This window comes from Gambusia affinis, linkage group LG11, assembly GCF_019740435.1.
Source record: "Gambusia affinis linkage group LG11, SWU_Gaff_1.0, whole genome shotgun sequence".
Classification (NCBI taxonomy): domain Eukaryota; kingdom Metazoa; phylum Chordata; class Actinopteri; order Cyprinodontiformes; family Poeciliidae; genus Gambusia; species Gambusia affinis.
In genome coordinates, this window is record NC_057878.1 from 29,054,418 (window position 1) to 29,081,848 (window position 27,431).

Genomic DNA, 27,431 nt, shown 5'->3' on the forward strand with positions numbered 1-27,431 from the left:
AACTGCGAGCAGCTTCTGGAAACATAGATCTGTGAATCAACCGGTTCTGTTTTACAGTCCAAACAATTCGACCAGTCAGGCAGAAGTACTGAAATAATTTATTTCTGTTTTTTGGACATAAAACAAAGATTACCAGTCTGAGGTTGCTACGGTGACCGTTACACGAAAACATCACTGCAATTATTGGATTCAGAAAAACAAACACTGCATATTGTGAGAGACAGTATGTGCAATAAATGTTCAAACACTCTTCAGTGCTGACTGACAGACGTCTGAGTAAATGTTAGAAAAATACAGGCGCTGTTTTCATCATGCTGCATCCGCCCGGATCAGAACCAGCGCCTGATCCGACCCGACGCCTACGCTACGGGTTCTACACAGAACTTATTTTACTTTGAAAAGTCCCGATCCGATTCTGGTCTCTTTACGTTTCATGAACAAAAGTCAGCTTTGCTTTGCCTGAAGATCTGATTTAAATCATTAATTTAACATTTATTAACGGTTTCAATCCAGACGGCTAGCTAGCAAAAACTGATTATAGATCAGATCTACTGGACTTTATTCCAGAAAGATGATTCATATTTACGTTGTTTTTTTACATAAAGTAGATAAATATTAACTGGTACCATAAAGCACAATTAAAAATGCTTTAATTCCAATTCCAAATAAAACGTGATTCTAAATAACACTGAGATGCAGTGGTGGGGGCCGCTAGCTGAAGAGCTAGCTATGCTGAAGAGCTAGCTATGCTAACCGTAGAGCAATAATTGGAAACATGGGTTCCACTAACGCTGAATCAACATCAACACATTATTCAGTGGAAGCTAATGCTAACATGCTCATTTCAACAATGCCAACAGTAACATGAGGGCGCTAGTTCATTTTGTGGCACTTCCTGAACGGTTTGCGCTTCAGGAAGTGATTCTTTGAAAGACATTTCATTCCTGGTTACAGTTTTCTAGTTGTTGAGTTTCGCTTGTTAACTTTGTTCCAACATTCGACTTTATCCAACTGAAATTTACCAACCAGTCGAATAATTATCGTTCAGAATTTATCTGGAGAAGTTCATTCAGGAGAAGCTAAGTGCGCTAAATGTTTTCAAAGCTAACAAAAGAGCAAAAACAATATGCTATTAGCGCATTAGCAGTAGGTCACCTTTGATGTGGCCTCTGAACAAAACACTTTTAAATCGATTCTTTTTAACTTTTTTAGCAAAAGTTTTTGTTGTTTACCTTCAAATTGCTTCATTTGAGGAGTTTAAGAAAATAATCAAAATAACAGTAAATTATTTACTGGCAGCCGATTTAAAGCCGGTGATCTGCTGAGTCATCTGGTGTTTTTCACCATAAAACTGATTCATTCTTCACATCTGAATGATTCTTAATGTTGGACTGGAAAAAAAAGATTTTTAAAAAATCATCCAGAGTTTAAAGAGGGGAACCGGATCGGGACTTTTAACTGGGAGGATCAGCTGAAACATTAAAACATGCAGCGAGTGATCAACTGGAGCGGGCCAGAGCGGGCAACGTGACGGAGCGCCGTGACTTTAAATGTTCCAGCAGGAAATGGCTCTGATATGTGGCTCAGCTGCAACCAGAAACCCAAGAAGAAGAAACACCCAAACATTAAAAACCATTCGATTAAATCGATTGGTTGTTCCAGGGAGTCGGAAGATCCTGGATCTGTTTCCATGTCTGAGCGAATCCACAGCATCTATCAGAAGGTTAGTGGTTCAATTCCCTGAGCAAAAAGACTCCTAACCAACCGTCCTGCTGATGTCATCACTGTGAAGCGATGATGTCATCACTGTGGAGTAGTGATGACATCATCGCCGTGCGCAGCGTGGAAACGGTTCCTCCGCTGGATGGTTTGGGTCGGTGAAACATGCAGGAGAGGAAAAGTTTAAACAGCAAAATATTCACATCGTCCAGGAATTCAGCATTTACATCACAAATTAGATTCATATCGTCACGGAAACAGGAAATGAGTCCTGAAGTCCTGTCTCAAAGGGACAGTTCAGAGGTCTGCAGAGCGGGTCTGAGGAGCCAGTATCTTACCCGTCGGCCATCTTGAAACAACTCTGAAATCGGTTTGTGTAAAAACTCGATTCCAGGTTTCAGGACCCGGAGGAGAACCGGAGAACCGGGTCGGGATCGGGTTCCGATTGGCCGGTTCCTCATGGAGGTTTCAGACCAGATGCTGCTAAATGTCTGTAGCATGAAGATTAAATATTTGCAGGATTTTGTTTAAGTCATATTTCTGTTCATGTTTAATTTTGTAAACATAATATTTACACCTTTTTACTGATGATGTTTTCTTTTTTTTATATGAATTAAGAAATTAAATCAGCAATGTTGTTAAATACAATAAACGTTTGACCAAATAACATGATTACATTTTTCTGTTAGGGATTTAAACAGTTTTTGATCAGGTATTGCATCGTTAACGTTAAACTGATAATATTTCAGAACTTCTATTGTTGAAACCTGCAGTGATTTTAAAACATGAAGGATAAAAACTGAAGATGGTTCATTAAACAATATTTACATGAAAGTTATTTTAAGATGGCAGGAATCTGAACAGTCGGATACTGACAACTCATCAGCCTCAGCAGAACATCACTTCAATAATCAATAGTCAATAACCAATAATCCCCTCAGATCCATTTCTGCTGTTTAGCCTCTGTGTTTGAAAACATCTGAATTTTTATCCTCCAGATTTTCATCAGAATATTTTTCATCCCTGACAGCTGAAGGTCGTCGTAACCTTGAGCTAAAAACCCAAGAAGAAGAAACAAAGGAGTACAGGAAGTAGCAGAACCACTTCCTGTGCTTCCTGATCACTCAGCTTCATGAGAGGAAATGATTCAGTTCTGATTTCAAAACTCATTCTGATAATAAAAGTTCTTATCCAGTAAAAGTTTCATTTGGATGTTATTGTTGGACGATTCTGCAGCTTTTTATGTAAATATAAATCTTCTGTAAACTTTCACAAAATATTAAAGCTAATTTTTCCAGCTAAGGTGAATTTAATTGAATTTATGCAAGATAAATAATTTATAGATTTTACTGTTTGATTTGTTTGAACATGTGTCTAAAGTTTTTATCAAAATAAATAAGTGTGTGTGCTAATGCTAATGTTAGCAAGCTAATCTTCTTTCATATTAAATAAAGTTGATCGATAATCAAACCAGGAAATAAGTTCAAACAGTACAAAAAATGAAACAATGTAACCAGAAACATGACAAGCACAGAAAAGAAAAATTAGCCTCAATGTTAGCATGCTAATGCTAACGTTAGTATGCTAATTTTTTAAGATGCATTAACAGAATAATTTCAGCAGTTTGTATTTTTATCCGTTTGTTTTGCAGAATTTAAGAGATTATTGTTCAGAAATCATCTAAGAAATTTTAAAGTTTTAAACATTCCAGTAATAAATGATTTATCTGCGCCGCTAACAGTAATGATAGCATCTGGTAGAAATATTGCTAAATTTGTTCCTGGATGTCTGAACCAGTGAGAAGTTTGTTATTATCAGCTGGCATGTCAGATGAATCATTTATAGATTTTATTGATTGATCAGTTGCAACATTTTATCAAAATAAATAAGATGTGCCATTGTTAGCATGCTATCGTCAATGCTAACTTTTTCTTTTTTATTTAACAAAAAAATAAAGTGGATTCATGGCCTTCATGGTGAAACCATGAAATTAGTTCAAATTGTGCAAAAAATGATCTGCAATCAAATATAAACAGAAAATATAAACACAGAAAAGAGTAGTTAGCTGATGCTAACATTAGCATGCTAATGCTAATTTTCCCACAGAATTTTACTTATTTGTTTCTTTATTTTTCTCTTCAGCAGAATATGAGGTTTTATTATTCCAGGATGACAAGAAATAAGTTTGAAGCGTAATAATTGATTATTGTTTATATCACAATAAATCAGGTAGCATCCGTTAGAAAGCGGCTCCTTCAGTTCCTGAAGGTCTAAAATAGTGAGACGCTTGTATTGCTAATGCTAGTTAGCCTGATCACTGGGAACAAGCAGTGAAATGCTACTGGTTTTAGGACAGGAAACTGGAGAACATTCAGTTTGACGTAAACGTGAGTTCCTACCTGGCAGGTGAGCAGGAAGCTGCAGCATCTGCTGCGACATTAACAGTTTTTAGCTGGAAAGAAAAAGGAAACCAGCTGAAATCTGATTCTGAAGTTAATGATATGAACGAACCCTCTGCTGTTTATTTACACAATGCTACATTAGAAAGCCGCTAGCTGCCACTTCGTCCTCAGCGTGATGAAGAGGATTTGACTAGACCAGAACGCTTTGAAGGAGAGCTTTAGGATTCATCTTCACAGCCAGATGCAGAGCTGAGAACAGGAAACAGAGCGTCCTGCATCCTGATTGGCCGACGCTGCGTCGTCCTGCATCCTGATTGGCCGACGCTGCGTTGTCCTGCATCCTGATTGGCCGACGCTGCGTTGTCCTGCATCCTGATTGGCCGACGCTGCATCTTTAAGGTGAGGGTTTCCTGCAGCGGATCTTCCAGCTTCAGGATCTCTGCAGTAAAACATGGAGGACAAACGACGGGTCAACGTGTGTAAACATGAATCCAGTAGGAAAAGAACCGGATCATATTAAAAGTATCTAAAAGACTCGGATCAGTTCAGCTCCAGAAATGATGCAGGATAGTTTGTGATTTTTTATTTCATCATCCTGAAGTTACATCAGGATGTTTTGCTTTGCATTGAAAAGATGTTGCATCATTTTCATCCCAGCCTTAAATAACCAAACAAAAATAGTCCAGAGTGTCGAAGGCAGCGAGTCAATCAGAATGAAAACACAAAGATGGCCGCCCGCCGTAAACAGAGCAGAGTCCTCTTAAAGAGACAGCAGCCCTGAAAAAAACGGCTTCAGAAACTCACATTTAGCTACAACCGCGCTACGGCAAGCCGTTTGACATAAAATCAGCTCAGTCCGACTATCTAGAATTACATTCCAAATATATAAAAATGAGTTTTGAATAAAATCAAAAACATTAACCATCCTGTTGAAAGGTTAAGATTTCTGCTTTTCATAGATCCAAATAACATAATTCATCTTCTGAAGGGCCACAGACCAAAATTACAACTAAAGATTTCCACAACGTTCTTATGATGAGTCAGAATTACAGAAATCTGCAAAGAATTTCCATTTATTCTCTAAAAAGACACAAACAATTCAATTAAAAACAGATTTTTAAGAGATGAAGGTTCTGCTGTCAAAAAATTAACAAGCTGAAAATAAAAATCTTTTTTAAAATAATTATTAAAAATACCAGTAATGTCTTTCAGGATGTTAATAATAAAATAGGAAAACTGTTTTATTAAATGTGGAGATTTCTTAATCAAAAGATATAAATAAAAATTACAGTACTCAGTTTTGCCGAGTCATCATTAGCTTTTTGCACTAGTTGAATCATAAATATCTGTCTAAAAATACATTTAACATATATGTGATATTAATTATAACTGGTCAGAACAAAAAGTGAAATATGTTAAATTCACTTTATGACTAGACAATTTATTTCTGATATCTGAAATAAATGTTTCAGGTAGTAATTTATTGTAGATATTTTGAATTAAAGCTTCAATACAACTTAATGATAAATTTGACATCAATTAGTCTGAATATAATTAGAGATAAATTCATTTAATAAGATATCATAAATTAGTTTCAGATGTAAGCGTGCTGAAGCTGATTTTATGTTAAATGGGCCTGCCGTACTACTGTGCTGCAGTCGGAGGGGAGATGTTAGGGAGCGTTAGTCAAGCGCTCAGCTGCCGGCGGCCATTAAGCTCTCCTCTCTGTGAAGATGGAAATTTAATGGAAAGGCTTTTTTAAGCACAGTTCAGTTTTCATGCAGCTCTGAGTTTCTGGAGAGGAAACAGTTTGATTATCGCCAGCAGCAGATAAAAGTTGGAGCAAATCTCTCCGGGCTCAAACTGCTCCAACAACCCAAGACTGAAGAGCTGCAGGTCAAAGTCACTCTGATGACAACCTGATAACAACCTGGGTTAGGATAAGTGAATCTAGTGATCACACCAGAGAATAAACCAGTGAATAAACCAGAGAATAAACCAGTGAGTAAATGGAAACCAGTGCGCTGTGCTCGCCTCCTCACAGTTTGCCAGCTGCAGTCGGTTCTGCTCCTGCGGTTGGTTGGCTGTGGGTCGCGGTTTGGGTTTGATGTGACTCAACTTCTTTGGTTCCGTCCCACCTGGAGAAACAGAAAATAAATCAACGTCAGCTTTTAAACAAAGAGCTACGACTACAAAACTTTTCAGATTTAATTCATATTTATAGATTATGATATTTTTAAACAGTTTGGAAACACAGCTGTGAAAGATCTGGTTTATTTTCAAAGAACCTTTAGCTTTTATAATCTGTTTCCGTTTGTTATGTGGTAACTATTTCACCAAAAGCTTTAGCCTATTAATTTAGCCTGAGGTAATACTAGCTAAAATAATTAACTCAACAATTTAGCCACTGAAAATATTAACCTAATTACTTAGCATAGGGACTTAGCTTAAGCTAACAGTCAAATATTTTAGCTTCAGGTCACATTAGCAAGGCATTCTTTAACTTTTGGTTTGTAATGTTAGCTGAAGTTAGCTACAAGCTAACATAAGTTCAAACATTCAGTCTAATAATTTAGCTTCTGGTAACATTAGCTTGACGCTTGTTACTTGTTGCCACAAAAAGGGATTGTTGTGCCAATACCAATTACTTGTTAGCTACAAGTAATTATAGCACAAATACGTGTGCTAAATTAATTTATTCATTTAGCACAAGTTAGTACTAGGTAAAATATTTAGGTTAATGATTTAGCCTCATAAAATATTAGCTTAATTGCTTAAAACAACATATTAGCTCAATCCTTTAGCTAAAGGATTTAGCTTAAGCTAGCAACATCCTACAGTGTCAACCAGGCCGCTAAGCTAGTTGTGACCAGTAGCTTTATGACTCATGGTTGAACCCGATTGTGACCTGCTGCTGCCTAAAAGAAGCGGCAGCTGGTGCCCATCAGGTCTCTGCGTTAGCTGCGTTACCTCTGGGCGGTCTGGGCAGCCAGCTCTGGGTGTCACACACACTGGCTGGGGTCACAATGGGGTGAGACGAGGGCTGGAGGAAGGCCACAGTGGGGAAAGGCACCGACGGGATCATGGAGGAGTCGGACAGGGAGGCGGAGAGGCCTGAGCGGCTGCCGTCCCTGCCGCTGGACGGGACTCTCCACCGGGGCAACGGGGACGGGGACACGTCTTCTCTGGAGCAACCGGGAATACTGGGAGGGCTGAGCGACTGCTCAGGGGTCGACGAGGATTTGGGAAGGAAGCTGAGGATGGAGGAGAAGAAGGAGCAGGATTCTGGGAGGGGAATGGTCCCGATTCCGCTGTCCAGCGTCCGCATGGCGCAGCGCGATCCTGCGGCACAAGGAGGACAGCTGCAGTGGCTCAGGACGCACACAGGGAGCTAGCCGTTAGCCGCTAGCAGCTAGCCTTTATGCTGCTACCAGCTATTAGCTAGCTGCTAACAGTTGGCAGGATGAAGGAGCAGGGAAGCATGGCTGAAGCGGAGCTGTGAAGCTTTGAAACGCGTTTATGAACGAGGTAATTAGCTGCTCCATTTTTATCTGAGAGGAAAATCAATACGATCACCTTACAAATTAAATCTGATTGATTTCAAAGTAGAAATGGAGAATGAGGCAGATTGACGAGAACAACTCTTTGGGTTCTTTATGATGAATAAAAAACATTTTCTGTTGGTCAGATACTTTTCTCTCTGCCTCCTGGTTTTCCTCAGTTTGAGTTAAAGTCTAAAATATTTAGTGCTTCATCACAAAATGAGAGTAAGATCCAGGTATGAGCCCACTTTAACCGCCGCTCTGCTGAACGATGCTGGATGAGTGTTACCATGCTCTGACTGCAAAATGAAATGCACACGATGGTTCAGCGTGGCGTGAACGAAATGTTTCACTTTTAGCTCAACAAACTATTGATCATTTTACAGGTTCAAGGCATTCAGACACCGACTTCACTAACAAAACGAATAAACACATGGCAGGAATCCAGAGAAACAAGCTAGCATCAAGTTAGCATCAAGTTAGCATCCAGTTAGCCTGCAGAGTTTCCTTTGTGTTTTCCTCTGCAGGTGTTAATCCTTCAGGCAGCGCTGAATCCCAGAGCGTTTCTTCTGTTAGGAACCAAAACGTCTAAACTGACCCGGTTCTGTTTCCCTCCTCGCCTCAATTTATCTGTTTTCATCCAAACTCATCAGATTCACATCCCATCATTTAAACAAAGGTCAAAGGTCACCCCAAACCATCTGAAGACCATCCAGAGGGGAAGATTCTTCCCAAGATAAAAAATATTTTTTTAATGATTAGAAAAAGTTAAATTAATGAAAAATAATGAAAATTTCCTTAAAACATTTAAAAATAAGTAAAAAATTAAATAGAACACATTACAAAATAAAAAGTGTAAAATAAAAACAAATGAAATTAAAAGAAAAAATTTATATCTAAGAATTGTTTTCACCAAGTTTTACAGGCTTTAAGCATAAATAAATTATATATTGGTTCTTACCACCTGATCAAAAGGCGTTTAGTCAGATTTAACTTCACAAAGTGAGGAAAACGTCTTTTAATTTGGTTTCAAGGGAAAGTCGCTAAATTTATCCAGATGCCAGTGGGGTGTATGTATAATTCTGGTTCCTAAACCGTTTGCTATTCCCTCCTGAAGGGAAACCTGAATAAATAAATCAGTCAAAGCCTCAATTATTATGTGAGAAACGCGGCTGGAGGTAATTGGATAACAGAAAGTTTGAACTTTCTCTCGGTTTACTGAATTAAGTGAAGGTGATGTTTTCTCCTGGTCTGGAGTTAAAATCATCCCGGAGCTGAAAGCTAATTCTCTCGGCCGACGGAGCAGAGCTGAAGTTTTAATGAGGTGATTAACCCCAGAGGTCTCTGATGATTCCTCCACCAGCCAATCAGCTTCCAGCACCGCCGGTCACAAAACTTCAACAAGCTGCTGCACAAAGAGACACTAAAACCACAAAAACTAAACTAAAACCAGAACAACTAAACTAAAACCACAACAACTAAACTAAAACCAGAACAACTAAACTAAAACCACAACAACTAAACTAAAACCAGAACAACTAAACTAAAACCAGAACAACTAAACTAAAACTACAACAACTAAACTAAAACCACAACAACTAAACTAAAACCACAACAACTAAACTGAAACCAGAACAACTAAACTAAAACCAGAACAACTAAACTAAAACCACAACAACTAAACTAAAACCAGAACAACTAAACTAAAACCACAAAAACTAAACTAAAACCAGAACAACTAAACTAAAACCAGAACAACTAAACTAAAACCAGAACAACTAAACTAAAACCACAACAACTAAACTAAAACCAGAACAACTAAACTAAAACCAGAACAACTAAACTAAAACCAGAACAACTAAACTAAAACCAGAACAACTAAACTAAAACCAGAACAACTAAACTAAAACCACAAAAACTAAACTAAAACCAGAACAACTAAACTAAAACCACAACAACTAAACTGAAACCACAACAACTAAACTAAAACCACAACAACTAAACTAAAACCACAACAACTAAACCAAAACAACTAAACTAAAACAACTAAACTAAAACCACAACAACTAAACTAAAACCAAAACAACTAAACTAAAACCACAACAACTAAACTAAAACCACAACAACTAAACTAAAACCACAACAACTAAACTAAAACCACAACAACTAAACTAAAACCACAGCAACTAAACTAAAACCAGAACAACTAAACTAAAACTAAAACAACTAAACTACAACCAGAACAACTAAACTAAAACCACAACAACTGAACTTTCCGTGGTTCTTTGTTCCAGCCATCAGCAGCGAGTGGGACAGGTTGGATCAGGAATCGGATCTGAACCACAACATGATGGACGACGGGCCAGCAGGAACCTTTCATTAGAAGAAAACCAGACTTTATCAGAACCATCCCATAATAACATCCAATCATAAAGGAGCAGCCAGCAGCTGGAAAACAGTTTCTCTGAAATTGATTCAGCTGATTTTGTTCCAGCTACAAACTTCGTTTCATCTGATGCGATTTTATGTGACAGACGGAGAAAAAAAGGAAAATGACTCAGAACTTCCTCTGTTATGAATGAAAATCTGAAAGCTGTTGATTATATTTGCATTCAAACGAGTGACGGATCTTTAACATGTTCATCTTGATCAACTGAATAATAGATTTTAATGCGTTAAAACTGTTCAGGCTGGAACTTTTGTATTCACATGTTTCTGGTACAACCGTAGATCTGACACACACCCGCTAACATTAGCGATGAAGCTGCTACTCAGTAAATTTTTGATTGGACGCTGGAAAATACTGCTGTATGTGCAAATTATGCCAAAAGCAGTTAGCCTGAAGCCTGAAGTTATGCTAGCTTGAAATAGCATCTCAGTGTTAATATGGAGTAGCTAATGCTAATGTTAGCATCCACATTTCTAAAGAAGCTCCATAAATGATCAGAGCTTCCTGAAGTTCTGTGATCCAATCTGATGGATGAAGATTAAAAACTAGAAATATTCAGCTCTGATGGCTGTTTATTCAATAGTTTAGGAATAAAGAGTTTTGAATTAAAAATGTTGCTGATTTTGTCAGAATCTGGTTTTCAGGTGGGAATAATTACAGACCTTTTCATTTCTCAGAGTTTGGTTCCTCTGGTAAGGCACAGACCCGCCAGCAGATCGATAAATCTGAACTTTTTGATAAATATGTTAAACTTTTTTACCCAATTTAAGGAAGTTATTTAGAATTTTACCGTTTCAAACAACTGATTCTGTCAACAACATAAACCTCAACAAAACCTCGGACTGGTGGTTTTAAACCAACAGAAAGTGACTGAAAGCTCGCTGTAGTTCTCCGGCTGAGTAACGTAATGAACCTTTATTAGCGAACGCTAGCGAACGTTAGCGAACGCTAGCAAACGTTAGCGAACGCTAGCAAACGCTAGCGAACGTCAGCTAACGTTAGCGAACGCTAGCGAACGTTAGTGTAACGCAGTTTAACGCGCATGTGAATCGCTAAGCAATGCGTTAGCCAACGCATAACGCGGTGAACGTTAGCGAATCGCAAGTAGCCAACGCTAGCGTAAACGTTAGCGATCGGAACGCCATGTAACGTTAGCGTAATCTTTACGAACGCTAGCGAACGCATGGTTCATTAGTTTAACGCCACGTTTAACGCATTAACGGCGCATAACGCCACACCCATGTAATGCTACGAACGGCATATTGCAGGGCTGGAGGTTAAACCAGGTGGAAAATGTTGGAGCAGAATCTGAACGCTGGAGGCTGAGATGGTTTGAATGCAGAGCAGGAACTGATCAGATGAACTGTGGATGAATGGAGAAGCACAAACTGACAGAACTCAGCATTTTGCAGTTTGTTTGACTGATTTTAGGGTTTTCATCATGTTTCATGACTTACACACGTCTGTCATATTTGGTCTTCACTTCTGTCTGCAAACTGTAAAATGGCAAGCACAGACAAAACCTTAATGCCTGGACGTTCCACCATCGGTCACAAGCCAACTCGTCACAATGCTTTTAAAGGAATCAGGACATTTAGGTACTGTCTACGACTGAATGCTCGGCCCGGCAGCAGGCGCAGGAGGAGGCTGACCTGTGACTGCATCCTGGCTCCTCACACTGGATCCATTTTCACTGTCAGGTCTTCGGTTCATCATCTGCAGAGAAATCAAAATGATCTGTCACAAGACGTTCTTCGTCGTTTCTCCACTGATATCTTCAACCTCGTAAGTCATTGGAACCAACCTGGTTCCCTTTAACCGGACCAGACCCAGTTTCTGAGCTGGTCTCGGTCCGTTTCTCCCGTCTCTCATTGCCCACGTTTCTGTCAATTCACTGTCAAATAAAGGCCACCAGAGCCAATAAAACCTTAAGAGTCTAGTTGGACCATTCAAAGTCTTACCTGGGCGTCCGCTATGATGCTAGCATGTCCTTGGATCTCAGTGAGGGACATTCCTGGACAGGGCATTGAGATGCAGGACCGAACTGCATCATGGGGCTCTCTTATTCCCACAGAGCTGAAAGAAAAACGATTCATCAACCTTTTCCTGTCGTATGGACTCAGGGAGCTGAGGATTTACTCAACTATCACAATGTGTCTCTAAGGGACACGTCTGGACATGCTGGAAGGACATGCTGTGTGTCTTACCATTCTTTCCCATCACTTTTTCGTCTGTCTTTCTTCTTGTCTGACTTTGTACTCTTTCCTCCCAGCAGAGACGTAATTTTTTGTTCCCGCTTTTCTTCCTTTGCTTTTGGTGGATCCGTCTTTTTGTTGCTTGGAGCCGGAAGTTTACTCTTACGGAAACCAAACCAACTTGCAATGCTAGAGCCAGACTTTTGCTTCACTTCGTTTGTTTTCTCATGTTCCTGTGACTTGTGTAAGTTCTCCTCAATGCCAAGCATCACCTTCTCTTCGATGGTGGTTATGGTGCTTTGTCTCTCGGGTTCCTCAGAGACTGGCTCACCAAAGGCGCTGGAAAACTGCTGCTCGATCTGAAGGCGCCTAGCCTGCTCTCTTTGCAGCTTAAGACTCTGAAGTCTTTCACTGGATGAACCCAGATGTGACGGGACTGTCAGTCCTTCCTCAATCAGAAAGTTGTTCAGTAGGGATCGATTCATTGGACAGTGGTAGCTACTGGAGCAGCTCATGGTACCGGGAAGGACATCCCCAAGAGAGTTCAGTGAGCTCCCTGAATGGGTTTTGATTTGGGTCCGGACCTTTCCAGATCTGTTGAAGCTCGGTCTGTCCATGTAGCGTGCACCGAAGCTCTGACTGCGCACTTTAGCTCCATTCATGCCCATCACTGGTTTGAGAAGAGGTCTGGTTGACACAGACACAGAGCGTTTAAACAGCCAGCCTTGCTCATCAAACCCCCAGTCCAACATCCCGCTGGCGTCAGATGCTGCAGGCTGGAGAGGCTCAGAGTCCAGGGAGTTGCAGCGGGTCTCAATCTTCCGGCAAGACTTTTCCCGTGAACCAAATTCATGCATCACTTGGGGATCACATGTAAATGTTTGAAAAGTCTGCAGACTGTTTGGGTCGTCATTACTCTGTCTACCAAAGATCAAGAAGGTACTGGTGTTCTGACCAGAGATTGCTTCGTGAGACTTAGCATTCACTGGAAGTGTCCTTTTCACAGCGTTTGAGGAGGATGTGCGGGGATTACTGGGAACCCCGTGGTAGTAAACATTAGAGAAACCTGTAGGCAGGACTTCAGAAAGCTTTGGCTCACTGATGCTCTGCTGGGATCTCTGTAGGATGTTCTGGTTTGTTGATCCATTCTCATTGCGGCATGTGGTGATTCTGTCTGACTGAACTGAGTCCGAGGATTGTGATTCTTTAACGGGGAGGTGAGGAATCTTTGACCCATCGGTAAGGAAGGTTTTGATGGAGACGTCTCTCATTTGCAGGTCAGCAAGTTGATTATCTTTTATGATGTTGGACTGCTGAGTCTCTAAAACAGAACTGAAGTCAGTAGCTGTTGAAGGTTTGCCAGTGGTTGAGCTTTGAGGCTGAGTTGCCAGTTTTTTGTCTTTGGCTGCGCTGTCGGAGCCAGCTTTAAGAAGAAGAGACGTAGTTCGGCCTGGTGGTAGCGGTGGCGACGGAGACCTTCGCTCCGATCTGAACAAATCTCCCTGGTCTTCTTGGCGTCTCTGTTTCCTCGGTGAACAGGGCAGGTTGTCATAGATGCTCTCTTCAGGACAGTCATTGCTTGAGACTCTAGTTGATGGTTTAGTTGGACTCTTCAGGTTGTCCTTGATGCCTGGTGACTTAAGAATCTTTGACTGTTTCACAGGAGATGCAAGCGGAGACAGCTGTTGCATACTCTCAAGACACTTGGAGCCGACTGGCATTGAAACATCTTGATCTTTGTCAGTTTTAGGTAATGTACACTTGCTAGAACCATGAGGGTTGGCCCGTTTGCTGGGCACACTGTGTCCTGGAGAGGTCACCTGTCCTTTGGGTCTTTGACCCTTGATGAGCTTCTGATGTAGAGGAGAATGGGTATGTTTAAGCTGATCTTGGCCTCCATCTGCACTCTTGCTTCTCAGAATGAAAGCTTTCCTTGCTGAGTCACAAAACTGAGGTTTTGGTTTCCTCTGTGGAGATTCTGAGCTGGTCCAGTACCTGCTGTCCCGACCGGCTGGATTTCCCTGGTCTCTGCAGTGGGGCACTTCCATTGAAGCACTTCGCTGTCTGGCTTCATCCATGCAGCTCAGAGCTCTGGTTGCAGAATGCTGAGCTGAGGAGCTCACCTCATTTTCCTCTGCTTCTGTTTGCTTGATAGGAAGTCTGCCTTGCTGCCTTTGGCTGCAGTCCAGTCTGGATTTACGGTCAGTTGCCTGTTCTTGGTTATTATTCCTGTCGCTGAGCTTCACTCCTGATATGTGTTCGTCTAATAAGTTCCTGTTGAGTCCCTCAGACTTTGTGAGGCTATTTGTTGGACTCACACCAGGTTTAACGGTGGGGGCCTCTAAAAACAGGAAGTTGTCAGAGTCTGGTGAGGGGAAGAGACCAGAGCTAGCTGGAAGAATCGAGTCTTCATGAGAAACTTTGTCACCATCTGCAGAAACCTCCAGTGAGTCCAAATGAAGACGTTTTTTTGTTGATTGTTCGCCAGATTCATCTGGATCATCAGAGTCCAGGATGGACGCTTGCGGCTCAGCGGTCAAAGGTTTTCTCGTTGAACTTTTCTTAGCAGTCCCTTGTTGGCGCGACTTGACACCAGAGGAGTAAATACCCTCGTTTGAGGTCATGCAGTCTTTGCAGTGTGGAACAGCTGCAGCTGAGGTTGCCTCTTTGGACTTGTTCATCTGGAGATGCTTCAGGCCTTTCAGGATATGGCCCTCCTTCCATCCCAAGTCCGTTGGCTCAATGAACACTGAATGGTTGCTGGATACTGAGCCAGTGCTCATACGCTTGTCCCGGCTGGAGGCACACTGTGGAGACATTAGCAACCTTTTTATTGATCTTTACAATGCAAGTTAAAGAAAGAAAATAAGATCAGCACAAAGCAAAACCAGAAACGTACCTGCTTGGAGAAGCCGCGTCCGTCTGCCCAGGTATGGGAACCACTGGAGTATTCACTGCAAGCACTGGACAGAGACAGCTCGCTGCCGCTGCCGCTGCTCCGTGGGCAGGTCAGGCTCAGCAGGCTGGGCCATCTTCCTGCAGCAATACTTCTGGCTTTTCCGTTTCTTTGGACCTCCTGGAAAAGATTTTATACCTTATCAACCACTGAGAATCACAGGGAGGACTCTGTTGCCTAGTCGACGGTTGGTTTGCCGTCGACCATCCAAACTAACCAAAATAAAAACAGAAGTGACGCACCGCTCGCAGTAAAACACACATCTGATTAACTGACGCATCACTGGAATCTACATTTCATAGCAAAGATTTCTCTGGTCCAATTGAAGCTGCCGCTAACTGAACTGAGTCTGAGGTTTTCTGCACAACAGCATGAGATGAAGATTGTTGATCCGGTCCAAAACAACAAACTGATCCAGAACCAACCAGCTGTTCTCTCTCCATCAGAGTGTGATGGTCGGCCTCCATGTTTTCAGGTGACTTGGAAAAGTCCAACCCTGTCTGAGTCTGTCTCCGTTCCCCCTCGATGTTTGTGGCACGGCTAAGTAAAAGGTTAGCGGCACTAATCCTAAAGCAATAACTATAAACATTAATCCTGCTAACGCTAAAGCGCTACACCAATACATTTATTAGAAGCTAATGCAAAAGCGCTATTATTGAAATTATATCAGCAGCAGCAGTTTCTCTGCTGTCCGTGTTTCATTCATGGTTTTGTTTTAGTTACTGGGAGAAAAGAGAGAACATGAGGAGAGGAAATGGAACCGCTGAGAAAACAGTTTTACCAACTTCAAAATAAGAGCATGACAATAAACATCTAACTACTTGAAGATTTTTAAAGGTGTTAACCAAAACGCCAACACAAATGTTGAACTTTATCTGAAAGCAAAATAACTAAGTAGATTAACACTTTGGAATTTATCTGGAAATATTTATTTAGTGCGCTAAACGTTTTCAAAACTAGCAAAACTGCTAAAAGACAAATTAGCTCAACTGTTAGCGGAGAAGCAGAAGTGAGCGCAGCACTGGTTGAGTTAAGTCACCATAGCAACAGATTCAAATCCAACAGGTTTCCAGACTCAGTGAATGTTCAGAGCTGCATGCCTGCAGAGGTAAAATTATTAGGAAAAATGTTATTTTTATGGATTTAAATGGACCGTTTGATTTTCTGAGGCGTGTTTTTGCGTAGAGCAGGAAGCGCAGTGTCTGCTGGCACCACGTCCACAGATCTGTTAAATACGCAGCGTTTCCAAGTCGAGTGTTGCGACCCTATTTGAAGCAGCATTGATCGTTTGGAAAGCTGTCATGGTCAGCTTCCTCTCAAAGTCATCACAGTCATCTGTTAGCAGTAATTAATGTGAATAGAAAATAATTGCATGGGGGATCTGGGGACTGCAGCCATTCAGAGCTTTCGCTGATATTCACCTATTATTTGACTACTTGGCTTTATGCCGCGCCGCCGCAGATTAATCTGGGAGCTAATTACCGTCGGCACGGTGACGCTATCGGAGATTTAACAAAAGCCAAACAGTTTAAGGAAACCTTCAGTCGGAGCTGAAAGTCAGAGCAGCTGAGCCGTTTTACCGGCTAATTTCATGTTTTCAGATATTTTTGATGCAGCAGAGAATCATCTTCATCATTCGATCCGCTGCAGTTGTTTTTATTAGTCACTGTTTTTATTAGGGAACATCAGGCTGTTATTACCGCCGGGTTTCATTCTGCTTTTAACGAATCTCGTTTGAGGTTTTGCTTCATCTCCCAGTTTTCAGTAAAAGCTTTTGAAATAGGCCTATTCCCCAGGAAGGAAGCGCAGTGTTTTTCTCTTAATGTGTAAATGAGCAGCATTAAGGCGCATTAAGAGCAGATTTAAGCACCTGATGGTTTACCTGGGACTCAGAAACACGATGGCTGCTGGGTAATGGCCGCCGTCATTTAGTCCATATTTACTGGGGCATAAGCTGCAGACTCGGCTTCTTTTATTTATTCACAAGAAAATATTTTTATTAAACTCAATAAAATATTGCAAACATTTTACTTCATATAAACTCACATCAGCTGAGTAGTATTAAAGGGCCAGCATCATTTTAAATCCACTTTCAATCTTTTGCTTTGATTCTTTCAGGTTTGAGAAATCCTTTAATCTCCATGGTAACCATTCAGATGCTAAAGTTCGGGGTGCACTGTAAAATGTAAAAGTAAAGTGTACTCAAAAAGAAAAGTGACCTGAACTCATTCCAGCTTATTCTGTTGACTATACTAACTTAAACTTAGCAAAGACAACTTTCTACTGAGGCAAGTAATCAAACTCATCAGCAGCAAGTAACCCGAACTTGGAGTTATGAGTGAGCAAAACGCATCTGCATAACCAGCAAAAAACTCGGCATCATTCGGCAGCTCTCGTTGAACGCACATGCGCATTGGACACTGACGAGTGACGACGTGTTTGAAAGAAGCTCCAAACTGTCAACAATACGGCGGTTGCTGCAGCTAAGTTTTGTCACGGTAAGTCCCACTGTTTTTTAGCAAACTTATATTCGTTATCTCGGCCGTATAATTCATCCGTAAGTCCAGGTTTTGAGGTTAACTTTATGTGTAATGATTTAGCGATGCCTGGGACTAACGTTAGTCGAAAATATCATGTTTATTTAGTGGCAACAAGATGGAGCGGCAGTGCAAAAAAGCTGTCCGGGGCGCAAAACAAAAAAAGGAAAAGGGATAAGGATAAAGATGTTGACGGGTTAAAAAGCCGCTGTACTGTTATAGAAGGCTTATGATGAGTAGACTGCCATAGGTGGGACAGCTGTAAACTGTAGGAGAAGCAGCCATGATGAAGAAGTGTAGGGTCACCAGATTTGGGTTTCTGAAAAGGAGGACACTTCTTTTTTTGTTGGCGGGGGGGGTAGAATCGGCGGACACACAGGCGCCAACGGGGGGTGGAGATGGGGGAGACGGGGGGCGGGGGGGAACATGTGTGTACATGTGCTACCGATTTCTTTGCCATACAAAGAAACGTGGAATGGAGTAGTGGAACGGAGTGGCAATGTAATCACAATGCACTGTAAGCTATGTAATGTGTTTTGAGGCAGTTGACCAAAATCCCGGACGATTTTTAAATTCCCCCCGGACATTTTTTTAGGTCTGAAAAGTAGGACATGTCCGGGAAAAAGAGGACGTCTGGTCACCCTAAAGAAGTGTTATGTTGATATGTAATTGTGGTGTTGCTTCTATTGTTGTTAGGACTGCGAAGACCCAGACGTGTCTCACACCCCCATTGGGATCCTGACCATCATTCCTGAGGACAGGCAGGCCTCCACTGACTCACTGCACCTCCAGTCTTCAAGTACTGCCATCATTTTGGAAGGAAGTCTTGTCATGAATGATCTTGGGAATCTTCCACATGCCATGTGCTCTTTGGACTTATTTATACTCTGAATTTGGAGTACCCTCAACAACTGAAGTACACCTTTGACTTCATCCAAAGGGTGCTTCTGTCACTTGGACATAAATCCCTAAAACCAAAAATACAATCACTCAAAAATCTTCTGATGCAATGAGTGAATGTGATGTGACATTATGGATCAACGTTGATACCTTTACCCTTATTGGAAAAGTGATTTTTATTTCTTGTTTGATTCTTTTTTTGTTGGAGAGAGCATCATTGCACTTGCAGACTACTAAATGGTTTTATGTTAATGAGGAGAAACATTACTTCACTTCACTACTTCATTATTTACTTTATCAATGTTATGATAAATGTTGGGCTCTAGTATTGAGAATTGAGTTTTTGTTTCACACCAGTCAACAAAGACATTTAAGCAGGGATTCTCAAAGTTTTAAAGACTGAGGGCCATTTGAAGGATTCAATATTAGATTGAAGGCTACCCTAGAAAAAAAGTTGTCATTTTTTTTCCTTAAAAAAGTCTGTGGAAAACTTTGTTTCCAGGTTAGTGTGTATGTAACCACACTTGAGAACCTTGTATTTAAGGTAAATTTGTTTAATTATTGAACATTTTTTTCCATTCAAACTGTTGTCTGTTGGCTCTTTGTTCCAATAACTTAACACTTTTGGTTCATCTTACTTGAACATATCAAGGCAATCGGTTTCCTGATATTTTGCAAGTAATGTGAACTCTTAAACGTGTAAGTATAACTTATTTTTATGAGTACTGCTTAATTGACATAACTCACAATTTGAAGTAGTCATAATTGACATTTTATAGTAAACTTTACTAATGATTTTGAGTTAACGGCACTCAAGTTTACTGCCATTGCATGAGTTGTCTGAATGAATATTTTACAGTTAACCCAATTAATGATTTTGAGTTAACGGCACTCAGGTTTACTGCCTTTATCTGAGTGGTCTAAACATAGTTATTTTTTAGCAATAACACCTTAAAATGAATTAGCTACTTTACTTGAAGATTTTGAGGCAATCGGTTTCCTAACTTTTTTTAAGTAAAGTGAACTTATTACTTTTTACAGTGTGGACCTAGCCCCGCCTTCCAGGCGCAGCTCCTCCCCCACTCAGATCCTTCAGACTAGCCAGCAGCAATTAGCAAACAGCTGAGCTCATTAAAGGAGCTGCTGCTCAGAACAATGCTGATAAAACCGTTAAAGGGTTAATAGAAGAGCCATGTTGGGACGACTTCCTGGAGGCGGAGCTTCAGAAACAGCAGGAGTTTTTAAAGACACAGAGACCCAATTTTACAGCTTTTCATCAGGAAGTTAATTTTAATTCATATTTGACATATGTAGCATTTTTATAACAATTAAAGGTAACAGTTACTTGATTGTGATAAAAAGTCTCTGTGTGTCTGGGAACCACAGAGTTTTATATAAATATAAACAGTTCTCTAGTGTTTGAAAACTTTGAAGTAACGGTGCATTTTCTGGGTCAACATGGAGGAATCGGCCAGCAGACATTTAAACCTGATGTCGCGTTACCCAGGGATACGGCACCAAAACCAGCCCAGGGCCACATCCTTCTAGATCCGGCCCTGCTCACACCAACTTCACAGAGTCTTTAAGAGAAGGAGGAAGGAGATGTTTTGCTCCTAAAGCTGCTCTTCCCCTTAACATCCATGCTTATAAAAAGTATTCACGCCCTCAGACGGCTTTTACTAATCAACTTGGAGCAAAACAGATTTCTATGAAACAGATATCTAACATCAAATTGTATAAATATTCCCTCCCTGCAGAGCGGTTCAGCTAGTTGTCATTATTTAGCAGAACAACTCCAGAGGGGCTACCTCGGGTCCCCGACCCACACTTTGGGAACCCCTGGTCTGACCTGACGGATGTCCAGCAGTGAGTCCACAAGGTCAGTGCTAAAGCTAAAGCTTACCAATGAAAAGTTTAGTGGAAGGAAAAGGTCTATTTGAGAAAAAGATCCAGAACCATCAGGGACACCAGCAGCCTGGGTTTTACTGCCAGGATTTCACAGCAGAGAACTCAGCGTGCAGCTTCTACAACAACATTTCTACGGATCTCTTTCTGCTGGGAGGAGAAGCGGAGCAGAGCCGCTCCTCAGACGGAGCAGCTGTGTTTGTTCTCTCCGTCTCCCTCGACTTCTTTAAACAAAAAGCCAAAGACGGCAAACAAGCAGGCCGAACAAAGAGAGCAGCTCTGGAGTCTCTTTCCTTCCCGGCGAGTCGCTCCGCTCTCACTCGCAGTCGGCCAGCCTTTGGGAACAGGAGCGCCGTCAGAGTGATTAGGGAAGCTAACAAGCGTATCTCCAGTCAGAAACACATTTTCCATTTCACTGGTTCATCCATAATTCCCTCCCAGTTATCGTCTGCATTCTAACGCGAGACGATCCAACATGGAGGCAGGAGAGGCTGATCCAGACCCGGAGCGAAGGAGGGTCCAAACGACCAGGAAGACCGAGAGAGAAAAGATGGAGAGAAAACTCTCCCTCCTTCATCCCTCCATCACTCATTCACTCCGTCCTTCCATCCCTCCATCACTCCCTCTTTCTTCCTCTCTTGTTCAAATTGAGAATTGCTGAATCAGCATCATTAGCTTTTTAGTTTATTTTGACCTAAAAGTGATGAATCAATGTTAGTCAAAATGTTTGTGATAGCAAGAGGGCTAGCAGTAGCATTTTAGCTAAAATTAGCGTTGCTACTGACAGTTTCAGGCGACGTTAGCTTTTTATGTGATTTGATCTCCTACATTAGATGGAGGATTTAATGTTATGAAACAGAAACACCAGCATGTCTCCAAAGATGTTAGCTAATTGTCTGAACGCTGCTCTCCAGGCTCTAAACGATTCTGTTCAGATTCATCAACGTATGACTGAATAGTTCATTTCAAATAATTCAGCAAATTTCAGCAAAAAGATTCAAATTCATTCACACCGAATTTTCCCAGGAAAATACAAATTTTTCTAGTTTATATTTGAAAAATGTGTTTTAACAAGCATAACCTGGAGAACTGTGGGAGTAAATTTCCTACTTGTGAGACGGGAGCGGTGGAGGTTCTGACCCGCTGCTGAAACAGAACACTCAGGATCCGGTTCTGCTGCTCCAGGTCAAACACTCGGGTCCGCAGCTTCACACACTCCTCCTTCAGGTCCTGAAGACACAACAAACACAAATTCAAAGACTAGCTTCTAAAATGTTTCATCTGTAAAAAGCTATGCTATGCTAAGCTGTGTTACGCTAAACTAAGCTAAGTTACGCTATGCTAAGCTATGCTAAGCTAAGCTAAGCTCTGTTGCCTCAAGCTGAATGCTTCAGCTCTATTTGTGGAGGTTTCTGCGTCTCTACCATCAGTTTCAGCCCAGTGAACTCAAAGCGTTTGGGCTCTTTCTTCTGAGTGCGGCAGGAACCAACCTTTTGCGTGAGCAGCGCCTGCACCACCTGGTTGGCCACCTGGGGAGCACAGGGAGGTTAGCACAGGTCTGAGCTGCAGATCAGTTTGGAAAACAGAAATAATGAGGAGCGATGAGCTGAAAGTGACAGGATGTTGCATCACAGCGTCGACCTGGAGGTAAACAACCAGCGGCTGCCTCCAGTGACTCCAAACTTCACCCTCAGCACGACGTCTAAAAAACCTTTTCTTTGAAGCCTGCGTTATGTTTTCCTCTCGCTCTAATTAAAATCAGTTTCTTAATATTTCCACAGTGAAAGCAGAGAGAACGTCTGATCCAGCAGGATTTCCTCTCATGTCTGATTCTTCAGAAATTATCTCAGATTTCTGTTCAGTTTGGAAAATTCACACAGGCAGCATTTCATAAAGCAACCAGCCTGCAGGGCGGCGACACCTCCAACTGACTCTGTCCAAGCTTTTATCTCATTGAAATAACTATTTACTCTTAATTTTACGACTTTCTTGAGGTAAATTATGATTTTATTCTCATAATTATAAACAGAGCTCTTGGTCTTATTGCCAAAAGGTCTTTATGAACACTTATTTTAACATCATGATTTATAAATGTTTGATAGATTTAATAACTATTATTGTCAGAAGCTTGAGGAAGTTTTCCTGTAAATCACAGAATCCTTCATAAATAACAGATTATTGTCTTGGAACCAACCATGAATATTTTTAAAATGTAAGAAAAATGTTTACAAAACTAACAGGACATTTTCCTGAAACCAGCCTGTTCCCCTCCTGGCCTGTGGGGGCGCTGCACCAACAACCACTGAAGGAAACCACACAAAAACCTCTGAAGACACTGAGAGCAACTTCCTTCTTCACCAGATGATAACAAGATGGAGGCGTCAGATTTTAGTGTTGGAGGATTTCTCTTTAGTCTTTGGCTGAAGATCAGGAGACATTTCTGCTGTTAGCGCTAGGCTAGCATGCTAGCTTTGGTTGGATTTACCCAGAATGCCCTGCTCTGTAGTTCACTTCCTGTCTTTTGGAGTGGTCTCTGGTCCGCTTGGCGTTCACACTCAAACTGAACCCAGACCGAGGTCAGAGGTCGATTAGCGTTCACACCTCACCAACTGAACCGGACTTTGACTAGGCAGACTGGAGTTGGATTTAACTGTTCCTGTTTTCATGGTTTATAATCTCACACTGTAAAAACCAGAAGCAGCCTGGTTCTTATAGTGACCTCTGACCCCAAACCAAATCACTGACCTCGTCCAAGCAGCGTTCGTACTGCTTCCTCTGGTTGTCGTTTTCCACGGACAGCGCCGAGTTCTCCGCCTGCGGAGAGGAATCAGAACCGTTAGCAGAAAAAACTCCAGATTATCCAGTCCACACAACGCTCCCTGCTGGAATAAAACCTAAGCCAGTAAATACAGGTCATCCGGTCTAAAATGACGCTGAGCGAGGAAATAAAAGCTAAATCAGCCGATGGTCTGAGAGCCAAGCTTTGCCTGCAGCAGCGTTTCCCGGATCCATCTCAGCAGAAATGTTTCTCCTAACTGGTGATGCTGTAAATTTCAGGGATCAAACTCCGTGAAGATCCGGCAGAAGGTGAAATTCAATTTCCCCGACTGGGGCAGAAACCGTTTCAAAGAGTCTGGAGGCGACTTTTCTCCAGGAATGATTACCCCCATAAATCTGGAGGCGGCCGCAGGCAGCAGGAAATAAAACAGACGAAGAAGAAGAACCGCTTTACTCCAACGTTCAGATTAATAAACCGGCTAATCCTGAGGAAACCTTCAGGCAGATCGTCTGATCCAAACCTACATCTCTCACTTACTTCATTATTCACATTTTATCCTGTTTTAATGCCACGACAAAAGAAAGTACACCCTCGAACTAAGTACACCCAGAGAACATGATCAGAAATGAGCTGCCCATCACTAAAGCTCATCCAAACCCTGCTTACCTCCAGCACTCGAAGGCGTTCCAGCAGAGGATTGTCGGCGGCGGCGGCGGCCTGCGGGGACGGCGGCGCCTCGGCGGCGGGGCCGCCGTCCAGACTGTCCTGCTGCTTCCACATCTCCTCCAGCAGCTTGTCCTGCGCAGGAAGCAGAGAAAAGGCAAAGGATTTGTTGTATTTTTGAAAAATGTTGCTAATTTGTCGCTAGTCGGATTTTCTCAAAATTGTCAGCTGACGTTTTGAAAAGTTGCTACAGCTAAAGCCCCACCCTTTCTGCCCACTAGGCCACGCCCCTCAGTGTCTCTGGGCTCCGCCCACATCAGTGTTTTTTTTTTTTACCTATCTGGGAACCAGCCTAAACTTTCATATAGTGCTTAGTTACTCTTTAAAAACATTCAATTAAGTCAGGAACTTCCTCCATCCAGTGAAAGTTTAGCGAATAAAGTTTTTACAGTGAAGTCGATTCTTTCTGCTGGATTAGGAAACTTTTCAAGCCTCTTGAAGATTTCATGGTTCGTAAAAGAGCCACTCGCTCAACAGGAAACACACAGAGACTGATGCTAACAGCTAGCGATGCTAATCATGCTAATGGATAATAACTGTTTGTCTTTATTTTGAAACAGTTAGATTCTGTGTAACTGTTTGAGCTCTCACACAGTGTGACATCACCTCCAGGCCTGGCGTAAACATTTAGACTTTAATGTTTTAGGTTGTCAAACTGTTTGCAAGAAAATAACTTGTTTATTTCACTGTAAATATCTTGCTGGTAACTTTTGTTACATGCATAAAAACTCCACAGAGTTTCCTCTCTGACTGCTGCCTGGAAGACACTAACTGCTCATGACTACTCCACAGCACCCCTTCTGTAAAGAGCTGAACTGTCCCTTTAAGGACTTTTTTGCTGAAATGTTTGTGTTTTCTTACTGACATTCTGACAATAATGGCAGTTTATCACAGAAAACAGGAACGATGGAGACACTAACGATGCGGCTTGTTGGTTTGTTGGTTTTAAAGATATGCACAGCTTGGCCCCGCCCACATTACTAATGAGCAACATCAAAGCCTGGCAGGTTGGATTCATCAGCAGCTTTCATCTTTCTCTCCGCTCTTTATAATTAAAATGTTCCAGAATAAAAATAAAATCGTTATTCAACAGCTGAACCTTGTAGGCCTTCATCAGGTCCAGAGGATCCACTTTGGGTCCGTCCAGAGAGTCCTGGTTCTGGAGCAGGGACTGCACAGTTTGCTCCATGCTGCGGAAACACACACACACACACACACACACACACACACACACACACACACACACACACACACACAAGGGCTACAGTGGATTTATCACAGTGATTGTAAACGTCATCAGACGAATTATTAATTCTTTTTGACTCTACAGTCACTCTGTGGTGCTCGGTGCACCGCCTCCTACTGGCCAACCAGTGGAAGTTCACCAGGAATGTAATGCTAATCTGAGCTTCTCCAGTTTGAAACCAGTAAACATAAAAAATAAAACTTGACTTTGTGTTGGCAGGAAATTCAATTTAATGAATTAAAGTGGATGAAATTAATCACTGGATTTACATTTTTACAGCTAAAGTTATTAGACCTGAAAATAGTTCAAGAGAATCAAATGTTTCTGCAGTGAAAACTCAATTTTGTTATCAAAGTTTAACTTTTCTTTGTTTTCAAACAAAATGTTTTGAGCATTTGTGTTACAGTTTGTGTGCTTTTCTGTTTTGTTTAGCCAAAACGCAGAAAGAAATACCACAAGATGTGAATAGATTAGCTGAATAGCTAGATGAAAATGCTACAGAAGCTAATGAAGCTAATGAAGCTAATGATTGTGAGGATTTTCCACCGTGTAGCTTGAGGACAAACAAATATAAACTCAAATGTTTTGTAAACTCAGAGCCTGTTTCAGTGTTAGAGTTTAGGTTTTTTGTGTCTAAACATCTTAAAGATCCTAAAGACGGTCAGAAATCATTATTTATTCATCATTTATTCATTTCTTCCTGAATCCGTCCACCTTTTTTCTGACCATATCTACAGGAAGTGGAAACTACAGTTCAGTAACTCCTGATCCGACTCGTCTGCCGCTCCGCGATTCGGATGAAAATACAGCAGCTACACTGAATAAGATTTCCATCAATGTGACGTTTATTAATGTAACTCTTTACTAACGTGACGTTTATTAATGTAACTCTTTATTAACGTGACGTTGTTCTGAGTCAGACGTTGAGAACTGTTTGACGTTTTCGGCCACCAGACGCAGAAATCTGTCTGATAATTAGAAGAGAGAGAGAGACAGCAGACCGGAGAGAACAGGAAGCTGCTCCCCTTTAGCAGAACATCTTCACACCTCATGACTTCATCATAACATCCAAAACATCGCCATGGCAACAAATTAACCTCAGAACATCTTCACACCTACGCAGCTGTAAATAAACCAGCGGTGAGATTTGTTTATACAGGCATATTTTTAATGAACCAGAAACCCATAGAGACACCAACACAAACAGATAAGGGGTGTCCAAACTGTGGTCTGGGGGCCATTTGTGGCCCTTGAAATGATTTTGTTTGGCCCCTGACCACAAGTCAACAATGGTAGAAAAAAAATCATGACCCAAAAATGTGTAAATTTCCTGTTTTCCTATAAATAACCCAGCAGCCTGTTTTATGTTTTTCCCCTGCAGGGGGTCTTTTGTGGCTCTAGTGTCCCTTATATGAAAGCAGGCTGACAGGAAAGGGGAAAGACACGCGGTTAATGTTGACGGGTCCGGGAATCGAACCTGCGACGGCCACGTCAAGGACTCAAGGCCTCTGAACGTGGTCGCGCTGTCCCCTCTGCCTCCACAGCACGCCCATGTTTCTCATCTTTAACGATACACAGATTTCATAACTCTTTTTAAATCTAAAAACATTAATTTTCCCCCTTCCAGCAGTTCAAATCTGCTGGTTTTGGTGCCATGGGCAGAAAGTTTGGACACCCTGCACTAACATAAACGTGACGCTCACCAGCAGGAAGCTCCCAGACAATCAGACTTTTTGTGATCTGATTCTGATCCAAAAACATCCGACCTGAGCCTCTGAACCGAATCATCTGAAAGATTTAACCTTTCGTTGGCCGATCTGTCGTAATTCTGCAGCAGAAGAAGCCAGACAGGAAATCTGGGCGTAAACGGCGGCTTCTCATGATAATTATTAGGTGATAAAAGCAGTCTGATCCACTGAGGCAGCATTTATTTTGGACTTTATTGTAAATCTGAAAATCATTAACTGCTTTAATTCTCATTTCACTCCTGAGTGATTAGAAACCGTTGCTGCTTTTAGTCCTGCTGGTGATCTCAGTGTTCTCCTCCAGCCGCTGCGTGACTCACCTCGGGTTTCCAG

At 41.6% G+C, this 27,431-nt stretch overlaps 1 protein-coding gene across 11 annotated transcripts in view; it reads right to left on the reverse strand.

Moving 5' to 3' along the window:
- Positions 1 to 82: 82 nt before the first annotated feature.
- The window catches only part of LOC122840362 (nck-associated protein 5-like), a 40,496-nt gene continuing 13,147 nt past the window's right edge, over positions 83 to 27,431 (reverse strand). For 4 of the 11 annotated variants that reach the window (XM_044132692.1, XM_044132695.1, XM_044132694.1 and 1 more), the window contains exons 3-14: positions 25,207 to 25,297; positions 24,051 to 24,182; positions 23,351 to 23,419; positions 22,096 to 22,134; positions 21,716 to 21,835; positions 15,207 to 15,383; positions 12,320 to 15,114; positions 12,074 to 12,188; positions 11,765 to 11,828; positions 7,092 to 7,463; positions 6,156 to 6,259; positions 83 to 4,560 (exon numbers count right to left, since the gene is read on the reverse strand). In XM_044132692.1, the coding sequence (XP_043988627.1) occupies positions 4,552 to 4,560; positions 6,156 to 6,259; positions 7,092 to 7,463; positions 11,765 to 11,828; positions 12,074 to 12,188; positions 12,320 to 15,114; positions 15,207 to 15,383; positions 21,716 to 21,835; positions 22,096 to 22,134; positions 23,351 to 23,419; positions 24,051 to 24,182; positions 25,207 to 25,297 (4,087 nt within the window). In that variant the 3' untranslated portion in view covers positions 83 to 4,551. Of the gene's footprint in view, positions 4,561 to 6,155; positions 6,260 to 7,091; positions 7,464 to 11,380; positions 11,476 to 11,569; positions 11,609 to 11,764; positions 11,829 to 12,073; positions 12,189 to 12,319; positions 15,115 to 15,206; positions 15,384 to 21,715; positions 21,836 to 22,095; positions 22,135 to 23,350; positions 23,420 to 24,050; positions 24,183 to 25,206; positions 25,298 to 27,431 lie in introns of those variants that run through there. The other 7 variants (XR_006372218.1, XR_006372219.1, XM_044132697.1 and 4 more) reach the window with 7 other exon arrangements.